At 40.8% G+C, this 18,272-nt stretch overlaps 1 protein-coding gene across 7 annotated transcripts; it reads left to right on the top strand.

The window, feature by feature from the left end:
* Positions 1-307: 307 nt before the first annotated feature.
* Positions 308-18,272, top strand: USP44 (ubiquitin specific peptidase 44). 7 transcript variants are annotated; one of them, XM_077339087.1, is made up of 7 exons: positions 899-1,111; positions 4,103-4,859; positions 5,813-7,315; positions 11,252-11,450; positions 11,937-12,045; positions 16,851-17,056; positions 17,313-18,272. In XM_077339087.1, exons 3-7 carry the CDS (start codon positions 5,888-5,890, stop codon positions 17,510-17,512), a joined length of 2,142 nt encoding a protein of 713 aa, XP_077195202.1. In that variant the 5' UTR covers positions 899-1,111; positions 4,103-4,859; positions 5,813-5,887; the 3' UTR covers positions 17,513-18,272. The 7 variants fall into 7 exon arrangements, with proteins under 7 accessions (XP_077195204.1, XP_077195201.1, XP_077195205.1 ...); XM_077339089.1 differs by lacking the exons at positions 899-1,111; positions 4,103-4,859 and adding an exon at positions 308-372; XM_077339086.1 differs by lacking the exons at positions 899-1,111; positions 4,103-4,859 and adding an exon at positions 630-761.

Here is an 18,272-nt window from a genome sequence, read left to right as displayed (position 1 = left end):
GTAGGGAAAAGCTGCATATAAGAACCAACTCTTCTTCTTCAATCATCATCAAAATACTATATTTAAAATTTAAATTCCACATTGCCAATTGGTTTGTGGAAGTTTTTTGCCCTTTGCTATAGTATTTCATGATATTATTACTATGATTATTCCCTAGCAATGTAGGACATATATATTACTATGGTTAAATGGAACGATTAACTATACTTACAAGTAAATGTCACGGTTTTTGTCTGTGGAACCCTTGCGCCTGACTACCATCTATTGAGAGAAGTCTCCCCCGCCCCTTCCCATTGCTCGTATTCCCCTCAGAAACAAGCAGCCTTAGTAAAAGGAGCGCCGCACGGACGGTGAAGGGGCTCCTACTGCCAGGTAAGCCCGCGCTTCGTAAGGCCGTTGCGGGTCTTTCAGCACTCAGCCTCCAGCTAGGTTTTCTTGCCTTCCGATTGCATCGCCTCGTGTGAATTTCTGCGGGACCTCGGGTGCCTTTGCAAAGGGAAAAATGACAGGGCGGGGGGAGGCCGCGGGCAGCCGCTTGGTTTGGCCTCGCAGCAACGAGGAGCATCACCCTAAGCGGCACTCGAGGAATCCCCGCGGCGGGTGTTCGGCGCGGGTGACCCAAAGGAGGGCAGCCGAGCAGCGGCGCTGACGCTTCCAGGGGGCGGTTCCTCGCGAAGCTGAAGCGCGCGGTGCCCAAGATGGCGGCGGCTGTTGGACGGCGGCGGCGGAGGGGGGGACTTCGGGCACGACGGCTGCATGAGGTAGTGAACAGCCAAATGGGCCTCAGGCCAGGCGGGCGAGAGATGGGCCGCGGCCGCCCGGACGGAGGTGCGGAAGGTCAGGGGGGTGGCACCTACCGATTGCGGGGCGGAAGGGGAGGGAGGGAGAAGAAAGAGAGCCCCGTCCTGCCTGGGGACTACCCGCCGCTCTCCCCATCAGTCGGGGAAGTCCTAGCGCCCGAGTTCGGTTTTGGCGCCTCTCCGAGGAGGGGACTGCCCTTGCGCTCGCCTGGCAAGCCTCTCTCCCGTTAGCCACCACGAGGAAAAGCAAAGGCTGCTTCTGTTGCGCTGGGGGTCAGGACGGGCAGCCCGGCTCGGAGGCGTCCCGACGGGTAACGTGGGAGCCCAGCTAGCGGGGTGCTGCTCGCTTATTTTCTTCCTGCCTTGCGGTGGGCTGGGTGGGTGGGCGGGCCTGTGAGGCGTCTCCTCGCCTTCAGTGCTTGCAAGTAGTTTAAGGGGCGGAAAGAAGCCCATGCGGAGGCAGCCTCCGTGCGTTGTCGGCCTCGGAAGGTGAAAAGCCGTTCCAGGTGACTTGCCTGTTTTGTTTGTGAGGTGGGCGAGGGGAAAGGAGGCCGCCAAAGCTTGAAAAAAGAGGGTTACTGTTCTACGGTCATCTGCCTAGGACTTTGCTCGGGAAATCGGAAGATGTTTTTGGTCGGTTAAGATTTACGTTTCTGAGATACCAGACTTCCAGTCCAAAGGAAGCCTTGTTGTAACTGAGATAAGAGATTTCTGAACATAGAAGATATTGTGAATCATAATACATGCAATACAGTATGTACATTGGCACTGCTCCTGAACCCATGTCCCGGCCCCTAGCGATATACATTTTATTACTTGGAAAGTTGATGTAGTATGTAGATCGCCTGTTTACATTAACTGATATGGAATAAGTACTCCTATTTTAGAAGATTGAACAGGCTTTGAGGTGAACAGGCTTAAAAAACAACAGGTAGCTCTATTGGTTTACAGGAAAATGTATTGGTTCACAGAAAAACCCAAATCAAACATCTTATGCCTTTTGTGAAGACCAGGCAAAATAACAGTGTCGTGTGATAGCTTTGGAGTTTTCCAGAGGACTTCACCAAGTTGAATGTGAAAGCATTCTTTACTGTGTTGTGTCTCTTTAGTCTTAACAAATGATCAGTTGAATATGGTAAACATACACTGGAAATTATGGGAGAACCCCATTATTGTATGTGCCTCTACTATCCTGATTGTGCATAACAAAAGGATCGCCAGAAATGTGTTAAGTGATCTTTAGTATGCTCTGAAGGCTGTTATCTTCAGCAACAATCCTAGAGATAAATTGTGTCATCTGATTTCCCCACACACAGTCAAGAGCCAGTGATCAATGGGAGTACAGGCATTTACATGTTTAGTCAAAAGAAAGACTTACTGTGTTAATTTCAGCTTCTCTCCAAGTAAATATTCCTTAGGCGTGTTACTTTACAAATCAGAGTTGTTAGAATAAGCAGCCAAGTGAAGTATTTAGGCTCCACACTTGAATTATTTTGTTGTGTTTAAGGAACGGGTAATGAGGCACAGGCTCTTGAGTTTCCCTTCCTTAGGGCCTCTGGGTAAATCTCACTGAAGGAAGTTCAAAAGGCTGGGGGGGGGGGGAGAAAATCAATACATTGTGAGTTAACAGATTTGCCAACAGATGATTGAGAAGCTGTAATAAAAATGTATATATTAAAAAGACAAACCTACCTTCAAATAAAATTAGGCTTAAAAGATTGAGACCCCTTAAAATGTCTTACTGAATGGTTATTTTAAAACTTCATTTATACCCTACTTTTCCCCACAATTGGGATCTGTTGCTCTGATTCTATTAGAGCTATTAAAATAAATTTAAATAAATGGAAGATCCAATGATGAATCTCCCAACATTTTGTATAGTTTGACCATTAGTTCATCTCACCTTGTTGAAATAATGACAGGATGAAAATAGAATACTGAAAGAGAGAAGAACCTAAAATGGCCATAGAGCAGCCTTTCTCAAGTTTTTTACCTTTGAGAAACCCCAGAAATAGCACAATCATGCCAAATATGGTTAGGAAGCATAGTGGTGTACATGCCCATCTGGAGCCCCTTCCAGGCCCATCATTGGCTATTGGGATCATATAGGGCCATATCACCCAATAAATGTTTAACAATTTTTAAAATATATAACATTAATGAAACTCTCACTCTAAATAAAAATAAAGCTGCTTCCCATTCTGTATGAGTATATTTGTGTGACTTAATTATGCTCCACTTTTCTCCCTAATGGAAGCCCAAAGCAGTTTATGACATAGTCATCCTATTTTATCCTCACATCAACAACTTGTGAAGTAGGTTTGGCTGAGAGAGTGAGTGGCTCAAGGGCATTCAGCAAACTTCCATGGCATAGTGAGGATTCAAATCTGGGTCTCCCAGCTCTTTAACACTTTAACCCAGTCTTCCCAACCTTTTGACTATGGAGTAACCCCTGAAATATTCTTCAAGCTTTGAGTTACCCTGGAAGTGATGTCAGCTGGCCATGCCTTCGTGTCGTGCCACCCAAAGTCACATGTTAACAGTGTGCATGGCATCATTCATAAGATAAATAAAATGTTTGTTAAATAAGTTAGTTTCATTTTTGTGTGTGCAGTACCTTGCTGAGCAAAACAAGGAAGGATTCCTCTCAGCTGTCATAAAGGCCACCATACAAAGCAGCAATTTTCAGGGGTGTGATTTCAAGAACACTTGTCAATTTGGGAGATCTCCAGGCATCACAGGAGGTTGGCAATCCTAGCAAGACCTGTGCATATATTGTTCCAGGATAGGAAATGGCTGCTAGGGCAAGGGGCAACATGGGAAGAAAGGAATCGTTGTGCAGAGTGAGCACAGTCCTTGCACTGGATCCAGGTATAGTAGCTCTTAGCTAGGGAAGCCAGCCTCCTGGTGGGCTTCAAAAAATCCCATGATAGGCATTGATTGTGAAAAAGATGTTCATTGTAACAGCTCAATAGAGTGGTAAGAATTCTTTGGATGTTGGATATACTCTTGTTTGTTAACAGGCTTATTTTGTTGTTCAGATCTTCTTATTTTCATACAGTTATAAGTTTTCTGAAGAAAGGAATTGTTTTTCTAGAAAATAGCTTTTTACCAGTAGCTATTCAAAGTTCAGCTTGGAAAGTTTCACTGGTCTCTTGATGATTATTTTGTTTCCATTTTTCTTCAGCTTTGCCAGCTTTCTTTTTTGTTCAGATTTGACCACCTCCCTGCTCATCCCTTATTCCATGCCATTTATGAGTAAATTCTTGCTCACCAGTTATATCTTCTCTGAATTTTTCAAGCTTTGAGGAGCCCTGGAAGTCTTGTCAGCTGGCCATGCCTCCTGGCCACACACCAAGAAGTGCCACTGGAAGTGACATCGCCAACACGCTCGAGGAGGACTGAGGGGAAGGGAGAGATAGGAGGCGGAGTAGGCGTGCAGGCTCCATCCCTCTCAGGCACAGAAACTATGAGAGAACCCACTCATGCCCTGCAGGGGAGCAATGGAAGGGGCCGATTCCCTGGCTTGTAGCCAACATTAAGACTAAAGGGGGGAGTTTGTGGACCCCCTCCCTTCCTTACTTCTAAAAATCTTATATTGAAGGAGAACATTCCTGATTTTTAAAGAATACTTATTCAGTGATGATATTCTCTCTGGACTGCATTGCTTTTGACATCTGGTTCAATTCTTCTCATTCTGGATCTTTAGCTTCTGAAAAAATAACATCTTGCCTGTATGGACAATTGTCATAATGTGTGTGTGCATTTCTTATAATGGTAGCAGATTAGATTATAATGCTACAGTGGCTTCTGTGAGATGCAAGCATTTAAGAGTTCCCTAGGTGTGTACTACTTGTCTCTCAAGTTTATATTACCCCACGTGCTTTTGTCAGTTAAGCATTTTGCCTATGCTAGGTGTATGGAGTTGCCTTTATGGCTAGAATACTGCAGCAGGTCCTTGGGGCTATCTTACTTTCATTTTCGTCATTCCCTGAGATGGAAAGGATTTATTACATGATGCTGTTGTCATACAAGTGTTCTTTTATCAAGGGCAGCACGGTAGGTAATGGTATTGTCCCAGTAATAACTATAAAGGGGGCGGGGGAGGGTTTTCATGGAATCTTGTTTGTTTTGTGTTATTGAATCTGTCACTTTTCTCCTCAATGGGGACTCAGAGTGTCTCAAAATACAGAAATAAAGGAAAAAACAGAAGATTAGGCTTTTGAATATAGAGCAGGTTCTCCTCTCTTTCTCTGTGTTAACAGATCTTCCTACCAGCTCTAGCCACAGCATAAGGAGTGTTCACATGCTTGGGAATCAGTATAAACACCTTAAGTATCTATGAGCAGAGGATAAATTCAGCTTGGTCTTACTGGGCTGCTGCTAGCCTGTTAGCAGGGTCTTCCCTACTTCCATTTACATTGTTCTCTGCTTTTACTAAAACTGAGCTTTTAGTAGGCTAAAAATCAAGCTGTGATATATATGTATGTATCAAGACCATGTTTCTGATAAGGGTCCTGTTTAATTACACTGTGGACAGTTCTAAGATTAAATTCATTTAATGCTATTGGGATAATAACTGAACTTTCTTTCATTGTGATAGATTCAAATGAGTAGCCGTGTTGGTTTGAAGTAGCACAATAAAATCAGAATCCAGTAGCACCTTTAAGACCAACAAAGATTTATTCAGGACGTGAGCTTTCGAGTGCAAGCAGTCTTCGTATTTGACTTAGTCTGACGAAGAGTGCTTGCACTCGAAAGCTCACGCCTTGAATAAACCTTTGTTGGTCTTAAAGGTGCTACTGGACTCTGATTTCTTTCATTGTGCATTTGTGTGTTTCATGTGAGAACCTCTAGGAGCTATAGTGTGTTCTGATTCAAACTGATAATTTTTACACTTTAGTTAACCATTTGATTTAAGTAAACCAGAATGACAGTTTTAAAAAAATGAATATAATTGTGTGAGCAATATATGCAGTGTATGCAGCACTAATTGTTAATTTCACTTGCAGGTCAAAATGCAAGCACCAGGGAACTGCTTGGATAATGCATTTCTGTAGTATTTCATCAACATTGCAATATTGACAATGGATAAGTGTAAGCATGTAGGACGGCTGCGGCTTGCTCAGGATCATTCCATCGTGAACCCTCACAAATGGCATTGCATGGTATGCAATACTACAGAATCTGTATGGGCCTGCCTCAGCTGCTCACATGTGGCTTGTGGAAGATACATTGAAGAACATGCACTAAAGCACTTTCAGGAAAGCAATCATCCTGTGGCATTGGAAGTTAATGAGTTGTATGTTTTCTGCTACCTTTGTGATGACTATGTTCTTAATGATAATGCAACTGGTGACTTAAAACTCCTGCGAAGTACATTAAGTGCAATCAAGAGTCAAAACTATGACTGTACTACTCGTAGTGGCAGGACTTTGCGATCAATGGGCACAAGTGATTATCTTTCCCATAATACTGCACAAGCTTTGCTTCATAATCAAGACCGTATGTTCACAGCTCTGTGGCATAGGAGGCATGCATTAATGGGCAAAGTTTTTAGATCTTGGTTTGAACAGACACCAAGTGGCAAAAGAATTTTGGAGGAAGAGAAGCTAAGAGAAGCAGCAGAAGAAAGAAGAATCAATGCTAAGAAAAAAAGAGAGGAGCGAAAGCGCCAGTTGAAGGAAGAAATGGAAAAAATGCCCCCAAGGAAGAGCTTTCGTTTGCAAAATCAAGGTAAAGAATCTTCTGAAATATCTCTATGTGCACTAAAAATGCCCCAACATTTGGACTCTGCTATAGAGCTGAAAGTCACAGCTACCTCAGAAGAAGTGAGATTAAAAAAAATTAATGACTCTCCAGTTAAACGAAGGCCTACAGTGACTCCTGGTGTAACAGGATTAAGGAACCTGGGAAATACATGCTATATGAACTCTATTCTTCAGGTGTTGAGTCATTTGCTCATATTTCGGGAATGTTTTTTAAAACTTGATTTGAACCAGACTCAAGAATTGTTAGCAGCTGCAGCAAGTGGGAAAACAAGATCATCCTTTAAGCAGCATCCTCCAGTTGCTGGCTCTGTGTTTCATGTGAACAAAAGTCAAGTGAAGGCAAAGACCTCTTCAACAAGGCGATGTAGTGTGTCTTCAGGCTTAAGTGGTGGAGCATCAAATAGCAGAAATATGGAACTTATTCAGCCTAAGGAGCCAAGTTCAAAGTATATTTCTCTTTGTCATGAACTACATACATTGTTTCAAGTAATGTGGTCTGGCAAGTGGGCTTTGGTATCTCCTTTTGCCATGCTCCATTCTGTGTGGAGACTCATCCCAGCCTTCCGTGGTTATGCCCAGCAAGATGCTCAGGAATTTCTGTGTGAACTTTTGGATAAAGTACAACAGGAATTGGAGACAGCTGGGACAAAATGTCCGGCTTTCATTCCCACTTCTCAAAGAAAGCTCATTAAACAGGTTTTGAATGTAGTCAACACCATTTTTCAAGGACAGCTTTTAAGTCAGGTACGTTGGATGTAGTCATAACAGAAATACTGCAATGAATTATGATAAAGAAATGAATTAAGACAGAAATAGCTGATAAGTGAAACATATAGGGTATATAAGTATAGGAATGTCCTGTCAAAATTAATCATCCCAGGCAAACCCCTTCATATCTCAGAAGCTAAGCAGGGCCAGCCCTGGCTAGCACTTGGAAGGCAATGAGAGAGCAGGCTACGGCAAACCACCCCCAAATGTCTCTTACCTGACAGCCACTTTTAGGATCTTCTAGCTATATTATACATATTCCATACAATAAATATAAATAAATAATAAATTCTGTAGAGACATATTGGGACCTCTCTCACAGGCAAGATTTTGGGTCTGAAGTATTTTATCTTAATTTTAACTTGGGAAGGTAAATATAGGAACATATGAAATTGCCTTTTACAGAGGTTTTAAAATATAAACCCTTAACTGCAGACCAAGTGCACCAACTAAAGTTTCAGTTTCTAAGAGTATTGGCTGATATAACAGTATTAGTTTCTGTGCTATGTTGGCTACAAACATACAGTTCTCAAAATAGGAATACTTCCATTACTATTACATACTGCTAATCTTCACTACTTCTTATGCTTAGAACAGGTATCTAGCTTTCCCTGCCCAAACAGAAATAAGCTGACCTAGACAGTTGTCAAGTACTTTGCTACCTAGAGCAAATATACTGTAGCTACTGGTGATATTCTAGTAACAGAATTTGAAAAAATACCTGTCTTAGGTAGACAGAGCTGTAAGATCTATAGCTGATGAATGCAACTTTAGTATTAACATCAGAGGAAGATTTTAATATTATATCAATGGAATGGCGTGCAATAATGATTGTAAATTATGTTTGCCTCATAGGTTTGACAAATCAGTAATTATAGCACAAGCTCTTGGGAAATGTTTATAAAGAGCAGGTCAGAATTCTGTATCCAACCACTCTTGAATACAAAAGACGCTGGGCAGCTGTAGCAGCTTCTTGGAGGCTTGAAGGACTCTTAAATTAGAACATTAGACAAAAGAATGTAGAAGGAATTCTAGTGCAGCATGTTGTGATTTGAGACATGAGTAGAAACGGAGATCTGGAACAGGAGGGTTTTTTTCCAGGTCAAAGCTGACTTGAATTGCTGTGGGAGGTTTGTATAATGAATGCTTGGAACATACATTTCCGCAGCTGCTTTAGCTTTTCTACTTACCCAGTACAATCTTTTAAAAACCAACTTGCTACGTTACTTCATCATCTTAACCTCAGCAATTTTATTTAACCAACATCCTATCTCCTTATTAAATTTCTTTTAAGAAGGTGGGCACAGCTACTGAAATTTCAGTTAATTTAATTAGTTAGTTAACATAGAGCAGTTTCATTGACTTGACTCTGCTCTAGAGTAAAAAGCTTGTGAAGTTCACCATAGTCTTTTGCAACTATGGCTGTTTAACAGAATGCTCCCAGTATTCCCAGCATGCTGGTTCCTAAATGCTTGCGATAGACTTTATGGATAAAGTACTAGATAAAGATCAGACATTAAAACATGGCATCATATGGAGTGATCTCTGTGAAGCAGTTGCATATTAGAGCTGATCTGATAAGGATGTATTCCTGAGCACGCTGTGCAACCCATTTGGCATTGACATGACAAAAATACATACCATAAACCACATCATCTTTGGATCTTTATAAAAGGATCTTTATAATGTTTTGATAGGGAGCTCCCAGGAAACTGCTGGTTTTCTAGAGTAGTTTCATTTTTGGATACCATGAAAGAAAAACTCAAGTGTAAAATAAGCTAAAGTGTATAAACTCTCAAGTGTAAAATAATTTAACTGTGCTTTGTATTTATTCTATTTTAAATTTAGTTCTAGAATTAATGAAACTTTTGGATTGCATACAGGAATGCTATCTTAATTTTTACCTACATGTTACAATATTTATTGCTTTTTTATAAAAGTATGGTCATGATACCTTGTTATCACTCTGATTCAAATTGATTTTTAGACTCAGAAATGTACTTGAGAGCCTTTTTCAGAAACCATGGAGACATAAACAGCAGTAACCAGCTCCTGAGATTTGTTTCAGGCCTCTGAAACTATAGAATAAAGAGTTGTTTTTTATATCCCACTTTTCACTACCAGAGAAGGAGTCTCAAAGTGGCTTACAATCGCCTTCCTTTCCTCTCCCCGCAGCAGGCGTCCTGTGAGGTAGGTGGGACTGAGAGTGCCCTGACAGGGCTGCTGTGTTAGAATAGCACTATCAGAACTGTGACTATCCTAAGATCACCCAGCTGTCTGCATGTGGGGGAGTAGGGCATCGAATCTTGCTCATCCGGTTAGAAGTTGCCACTCCTAACCATGACACCAAACTATTTCTTGATGCAGCAGCTATAAGTACCAAAGTGATAATAATACAAGGACCTTTCATTGGGCAGTAGTGTTACAGGCACTACCTGTGGCTCAGTGGTAGAACATCTGCTTGGCATCCCATGTTCAGTCCCCAGTATCTCCAGTTAAAAGATATGGCAGTAGGAGATGTGAAAGACTAAGGGCAGTTTCATGTGTTCAAATGTCCAGCTTTATTAAATTATTTAAACAGTGAAATCCTATAACTTTTATTTAGGCTTCAAAGCACAGAATAAAAAATAAGGTCAGCAGCACTGGCTCAAAGAAGGGTCTTCCTGGGGTCATAAGAGCCACTGCAGGACCTAACCTCCATTCATTTTTCTAATTCTCTTTCAGAGTCAATGGAACTAATAGCCATAGCTACACTCAGTGTCAGTGAGTTCTGTAGATTAATTTGTCATTGTGTGAAGAAGGGGTTTTTGTCCATCCTGCATCTGCTATGCAACAAGAAAATAAAGAACCACACCAGTCACAGGAGATAAAAAGTAGGGCTAAGACCAATGTTGAAAAATCAGATTAAAATATTCTTTATTATTCTGTTCGGTTTCATCAGCAGGCTTCATCAGGGAATCTGTAATATATAATAACAGTGAGTATAATTATATAACTAAGATTTTGTATTAAAAATTAAAATGCAGGTACTAAAATAGCAGTTATATACAAAACCGCTAGAACTTATTCTGTTCTTGGAGTTGCACAAGGAAGAGAAATTCCTTGTCAAAAAACAGAGATACGATGGTCTAGCACTCACAGGTTTTGGCTCAAATAATTATTTTTTCTGTGCCCAAATGAATGTTATAGACTTGTTCATCTTGCAGTCATTCTTCAAAAAGAATGAAGATCAGTAGCCAATTATCACTGGAAGAACTTACTATGTTCTGCTATCCAGTTGAATTTACAGAAGCTGATACAGTTCTAAAGACAAATTTAACACTTTAGGCATCAGTGCCTCGAGTATGCACAGAAAAAAAAGATTTCTTTAATTTTGAGCCAAAACTTGTTGGGTGCTAGACACTAGCCTTATCTTTTCTCTCTTCTTTACACAGAGTTTCTCTTCCTTGTGCAATCTTGAGGGCAGAATAAGCTCTAGCAGTTTTGTATGAGCCTGCTGTTTTAGGGGCTGGAATTAAACTTTTAATATAAAACCCTAATTATATAATTTTAACTACACTTATGTAAGCTCAGTCTTATATGCTCCAGATTCACCTGATGAAGTGTGTTGGTGAAATGTGCAGGGGGTGTTTGGAAATTGAATTAATAAAATATATTGTTACCTATTTTTGCACTATTGACCTTGGCTGTATTTTTTTAATCTCCTGAATCTACTAGGCATCAACTATTTTGTGTGCTTGGCAGTTTAGGTGCCCATGGGAGAGGGAAACAAAATTCTCTCTATTCATTTTTGTCACTCTGTGTATAGTTTCATAAACAAGTGTCATATCCCCATCCCACCTTAGCGGACATGTCTGTTATAAGCGAAATAGTGCTTCTGCTTCCAATTTAAGCAATGGTTTATCTTTACAGGTTACATGTCTTGTTTGCGATAATAAGTCAAATACTATAGAACCATTCTGGGATCTGTCACTGGAATTTCCTGAAAGATACCACTGCAATGGGAAAGAGTCAACATGTCAGTATCCCTGTTTGTTGACAGAAATGTTGGCCAAATTTACAGAGACAGAAGCCCTAGAAGGAAAGATATACGCCTGTGACCAGTGCAACAGTGAGTAAAGGCAGTATGTACTCATACATCTGTTCTCCATATAAAATGTGAACTAGCATCAATTAAGAATACTAGTACTATCTATGCACTTTCTTTTAAAAAATGAGAAAAAAACATTTTTGTGCACATTCAACAATAACAGTAAAAATGCAGCTTTGAACTTTGAGCAACTTCTAACATAAGTATATAAAGATAAAATCAAGTTTAACCAGCGGTATTGTGTTATACCTCATATAACTACTGACTACATACATTATGTAGTTGTATTCTAAATTCTTTTAGTCAAAACAATATTTGTAGGATAGCTCAAGAAATTGATTCTGTGTAACTGTGTGTTTTCATAAATTCCTTTATCATTGAGTAGAATGAAATGCAGACCAAGAGAATCTGTTTTGAAGCACGTTACCCAAATTGTGTACATTTTAATGTAGGACTTGGTCTATTGTGTATTTAAGTGGAAGGTATTTTTTTTGTCGCTTATTTCAGCAAAACGAAGAAAGTTTTCTTCCAAGCCAGTTATACTTACAGAAGCACAAAAGCAGCTTATGGTATGTCGACTACCTCAAGTTCTGCGACTACACCTTAAGCGGTTCAGGTAATGTAGTAAATAAATAGAATAGGGGTCCGGCGGTCTCTCTCTCAAGGATCTTAGCGCTTTTCCCTTTAAGAGCTATAAATCTTAATTGTCTATAAACCATGCTAATTGAGATTCCAGCATATGGTAAAGGGATCCCTTTGTCCATTTTCTGTGCTACAATGTATTAAAGATGTACAATTTCTGGTAGTGATTGTTTAGCTGCTCTGGATATTATGGAATGTTCTTGAGCATTTTGGTTTCTGGAGGAGCAAAGGTATCATCAGTAGACAGACAGATAGATAGATTTATTTGTATATAGCCATAGGCCTTTACAAAAATTTACAATCAGTAAAAGGGACTGTATAAAAAATATAAAATTTAAGACCAAAGAACTGAAACAGCATACATGACTACAGAGTACAAGAGTATTAAGAGGCTGCCTTAGTGGTTGTAACATTAGCCCTTATTTTCCTTGCAAATAGAGCGGTTTTATATGTTACATTATCAACCTGGTCAGATAAAAGAGACTGTCTTTTCAGCAACAGAGGGAAGGTTAGAATCCCGTAAGATCTCATTGAAGAATTTGGCCCTGGGTTGAGCATAAAGTAAGCAGTCAAAGATGTAGTGGGGTAGATCCTTCAGAGCTTGTGCACCACAAATATAAAAACACTGTTTTTTTGGCGTACAGCTAAAATGGCCCACCAATACTTTGGGCGTCGTTTCAAATCGAAGTGATGTAAAAGCTGCTTTGAGATTATGGTTAGTGATCTTAATTAGATAAGATCTACGGTGGTCATATTTAAACTGCTTGAACCATGTTGCTGACTTAATTTTCAAAATTTGCATTCTGTCTAACTGGGCATCACTTTTGAAGATCCAGTCTCTAAGGTGAGAGTTATTAGCTGAAGGATTTAGGAGGTCATCAGGGATGGAGTAGCGTGCAAGAAGGCTATTAATAAGGCTATGCCGTACTGGATCCTTAGATAACATTATATTAAAGGACTGATGACTAAGTTTGTACCCTAAGGTTTCTCCACAATTTTAGGATTGCAAAATGTACTCGGGCCTTAAGAGAAGGTAGACCTGTTTCTGCCCTCATCAAAACAGCCGGAGTTCCCCTAGGTAGGGCTAGAATTCGCCTTAAGAAGGTATTTTGAACAAATTCTAGCCTAGATATGACGTTTTCCTTCCATCCCCACACCTCTACTCCATACAGTAGATGGGGATAACCTTGCACCTGTATAATTTGAGGACTGAATCAATGAGGAAGCCTCCTGTTGTATAATAAAACTTCAGAATAGTGCCCAGTAGGCATGTTGTAGAGGCACTAATGGTGTCCAGATGAAGTTTCCAATTCAGGCTCTCACTAAATGTGATACCCAGATATTTAAATGAATTGCACTGGTTAACAGAATTTCCAGATAAGCTCCAAGATAAGTTTTTGGCCCCTTTTTAAAAGACCATTACTTTTGTCTTATCATAGTTTATTTTAAGACCTTCTTCTTTACAATAAACACCAAATTGTTGTAGTAGTCTTTGCATCCCAATTTTTGTGAGGGAAATTAGGGCCATGTCATCTGCATAAAGTAAAATAGATAATTTTTTACCTCCTAGTGTAGAAAAAACAAATTGTGGGCCAGAGAGTCTTTCTATGATGTTGTTTATATATTAATTAAACAACAGGGGAGCTAACACACATCCCTGCTTGACGCCCTTGCATGTTGGAATTTTGTTAGTTATGGAGCCAGAAATTCCCACTCTAATTTGAGCATAAGTGTCAAAGTGCAACTCCCGCAGCAGAAATAGTAGCCGCCTATCTATGTTCAAGTCTGCTAATTTTTGCCATGGGCACTGCCTATCTATAGAATCAAATGCTGCGGCCAAATCAATGAATGCAACGTACAACATCATCAGTATTAATGTTCCACTTTCTGTAAAGGGGAAAAAGTAATCTGTTTTGTTGAAAAACCTTCGTGTTCTAGCTGAAGGAACAATAGGTAGCAAACGGAGGGTTCCAAAAGGTACCTAAATGACTGAAAAAAGGGGGCAGAATAGCTTGGTGAGTTACATACAGAGATATTTAGAAAGTTTAGATAAAACAGTTGGAAGCCTGGGAAGAAAGTAACTACCAAGGGATGCAGCGAGAAAGTTAATTGGTGATGCTGAGATATGGGGGACAGCTCTTCAGTGGCTAATCTCCTTTCTCTGGGATCGCAGACAGAGGGTAGCAATAGGAGAGAGATCATCAAGCCACCGACAACTCTTACGCGAAGATCCTTAGGGAGCAGTTCTCCTTCCAATCCTACCTAATATCTTCATGTGCCCTCACCCTGAGCAGACGTTTGGGCTTGGGATGTCACCAATATGCAGATAAGACCCAGCTCTTCTTCCTGATGGATGGCTGCCCTGATCCTTCTCCAAAAGTATTAGCCAGCTGCCTGGAAGCAGTGACGAGGTGGCTCAAGCAGAGTCATCTGAAGTTCAACCCTTCAAAGATGGAGGTACCATGGCTGGGCAGGAAGGCTCCAAGTCAGGAAGTGTGCCTGCCTGCCCAACCTGGACAGAGTATAACTTTCAGTGTCTCACTCCACCAGGTACCTGACCGTGATCCTCAATGCCGCCTCCTCGATGGAGGCTCAGGTCACGAGAGTAGCGTGGCTGGCATTCTGCCACCTTTGCAAAGCAAACTCCTAGCACCCTACTTGGCCCATGAACACCTAGTCACAGCAATCCACGTGACAGTCACCTTTAGACTGGACTTCTGCAACTTGCTGTATGCAGGCCTTGCTGTATGCAGGCCTGCCTTAACCTTGATCCGGAAACTACAGCTGGTCCAGAATCCTCGCAGCAATACCATGAAGATCTCACATTTAGCCCATTCTCCAACAGCTGCTCTAGTTACTGGTTGAATTCTGAATCAGTCTTAAGGTTCTGGTAATCACCTTCAAGGCCCTACACTGTATAGACCCAGAGTACCTGAGGGACCATCTCTCTGCCTACACCCCTCAAAGAGCTTTACATTCTGCCACCTCCAACTGGCTGGTGATTCCTGACCCCAAGGAAGCTTGCTTGACCTCAACCAGAGTCAGAGCTTTCTCCTTCCTGGCCCCCAACTAGTGGAATGAGCTCCTAGAGGAAATCAGGGCCTTAAATAGGACTAGGACAATTCCACAGGGCTTGCAAAAGGGTTCACTTCCCCCAAGAATTTGGTTGAGGTTGACCGAAACTAACATCTCCTACTAGGCCCCTGAACCTCCCGCCCATGAATTTTAGATACCCTAAACTGAGCAATTATGCGTCTGTCAGTATGCTACAGTTATGCATTTACTGGTCTCACTGTTTTATTACTGTTCTATTGTTATTTATAGTTACTACTTTCTCTGCATTGTTCCTGTTCCTCTGTTGCACGTGAACCGCCCTGAGCATCAGGGGAGGGTGGTATATAAATGCAATAAATACATCAGGGGCCTAGGCTTTAATCTGCAGGTGGTCTAGTCAACATGGCTACCTGATGTTTAATAGTAAGCAGTGAACAGAAAAGCTGAGGAAATGTGTGTGAGACACATAGAAATGAAAAAATGGAAGGCCAGGAGACAGGGAGGTCGAGGCAAAATTACACATAAGGTGCAGTGACAGGAGGAATTGGACAGCAAGGGACTAGACCAGCCTTTATCAACTTTTTATCATTGAGAAGCATCTGAAACATTTTTCATGCTTCAAGTGCGGGGGTTGATATGATCATATATAATGGTATTACCCAATAAATGTTAACATATTTAAAAAATATATTAAAATTAATTTCCACCCATTCAGGAAACCCTTTCCAGGGCTATCAAGAAACCCCAGGCTTTCATGAAACCCTGGTTGAAAAAGCCTGGACTAGACAATTGCAGGAACTCTAGCAGTAGATTGTGGGCTAAGAAACTGGGGAGGGGGGGTTACAGCAAGGGAGTTCAAAAAGAAATTCCACAAGGGGTTTTTCTAGGATGACAAAAAGCCAGAGTTTAATGACACTTTCCCTTCTGTATAACTTTTTAAAAGAATCAAGCTCCAGAAGCAATGGGCAGAGACATAGTTTCACAAATAAGTTTAAGCCAGCCAGCCTGGCTGTGAAAGATGTTGAATACAAATCCTGAAATAGGGTATTTCAGCAGGTAGTCATATTTATTTATTTGATTTTTATACTGCTCTCCCAGCAAGCTGGCTCAGAGCAGTTTACAGTATATTACAGTGTATGAGGTTCCACAGTGAGTCATGGGAAACTAACATGGGGGGGCAGTTTTGTCTCGCTTCTCTGTTAGACCCATTATGCACGGGGGTTTTAGCGCACATTCGGGGTGGAATGGCGGCGACTAAAATCACCGATAACGCACAGAGCCGGCTGCAACCAGCCGCAGCTTCGGTGCATGCCGCCGAAAAAGCCGCGTCAGTGAAACGCGGAAGAAAGCGCAGCTTCCGGGTGACCGGGGCGCAACCAGAAGCGGCGCCCGGATCGGCGCGTGCATAATCGGTTACTCTGGGTTTTGCCGCCGTCGCGCCCCGCCCCGCCCCGTGTATAACTGGTGTGCGTCGCGTCTTCCCCCTCCGCATTTTCCATGTGACCCGAAATCGCCGTTTCGGTGGCCGTGCATAATGGGCCTTACAGTCACTCTCCTTTCTGGAAAGCACATTTGCTGTCACAATTGAAGCAGCTACATAAACCCAGATATCACCTAATCACCTATATCTAAGCTTTAATCCACAACAAAGCTTTCAGCCTTTAGTTGTATTGAAAGAACCTCTCCATTAAGTAGAAAAATAACATTTTCATGTTTTTCTTTAAGATGGTCAGGACGTAATCATCGTGAGAAGATTGGTGTGCATGTTAGCTTTGATCAGATGCTAAACATGGAACCATATTGCTGCAGAGAATGTCTCAAATCCCTTGCACCGGATTGTTTTATCTATGATTTGTCTGCTGTTGTGATGCACCATGGAAAAGGATTTGGCTCTGGCCACTACACAGCTTATTGCTATAATTCAGAAGGAGGTATGATTTGAAATAATACTGATTTTCTAAAATGACTTTTTAACATCATATGTAGAATCTCTGAACACTTGTAATGTGTATGTCACCTTAGAATTCAGTGTATGATCTTGACACTGCAGAACATCTTTGAAGTTCTTTCCTATAATACTTTGATAGCGCTATTTCTTTGTAAAAAATAATTGTTTTTTGGTTAGTAAATCTAACATCTAACAATAACAAATAAAAGCAGTGATAATTTTCCATTGTACTGTTCTAGGATTCTGGGTACACTGCAATGACTCCAAGCTTGATATGTGCACAATGGAAGACGTATGCAAAGCCCAAGCCTACATCTTGTTTTATACTCAACGAGTTACTCAGGCAAATGGACAATGTAGAACCTCGTGTCTTGGCATATCACCTGGAAGACAACTGAACAGTGAGGTTAATTGTTCCAGTAGAGATGGTAACAGCTAATCTGGAACTAATTTTACTATGTATAGGTCCCGAGTTGTACATATATTGAAACATGTAAGTACAATAACGTACTCCATTTGTCCTGTGAAACAATGTATGTGTCGATACTTTTTTATATTACCTAATCTGAGCACTCATTTTGGAAAGAGTGTAGTATAAATTAGTACTTCATAGTGAGGGGTAGTAACTTCAAAGCGAGTAGAATTTTGATAGCTATTTTTGAAAGAAAATTGCAATTTGAATTTTGAAATCTTACCTCAAGCTGATTTTCAGCATTTTTATATTTTGGTAATCTTTTGTTGTAGAAAGTATAGGTGAAGAATTTCAGTGAGCAGCTTTGTGTAATTCTGGTTTTTATTAAAAAAAAAACAGGTGTGTATTTTATACAAAACTTCTCTACTGCCTTTTTAGTGGAGGAATCTCATGTCAACTATCTCCTTTCATTTTCCCCAGGCCATAATGACCAGTGAAGCCATCTTTTGAACATGTGGTTCTAATTGATAAAGGGAGATTTATTAAAATTTGAGTGATGCATAAATCTTGCTGCATCCTTATAGTTATTTCTTGGCCAATAACTACTGATGTGCCCATCCATTCACAGAATCTTTCAAGATGATCAGGAGTTACAAAATAATCGTTAGTGGATCAAGAATTTCTGTGGTAGTGAATCTCCTGCATGGTCATTGAAGTAACTGATAAACAATGGAAAGTCAAATTAGGTTATCCTCCCATTTTACTTCAAAAAGTTGTATCCCCCCCC

The sequence above is a fragment of the Paroedura picta genome, chromosome 5 (genome assembly GCF_049243985.1).
Source record: "Paroedura picta isolate Pp20150507F chromosome 5, Ppicta_v3.0, whole genome shotgun sequence".
NCBI classification, from domain to species: Eukaryota; Metazoa; Chordata; class Lepidosauria; order Squamata; family Gekkonidae; genus Paroedura; species Paroedura picta.
This window is presented reverse-complemented; position numbering and strand designations above follow the sequence as displayed.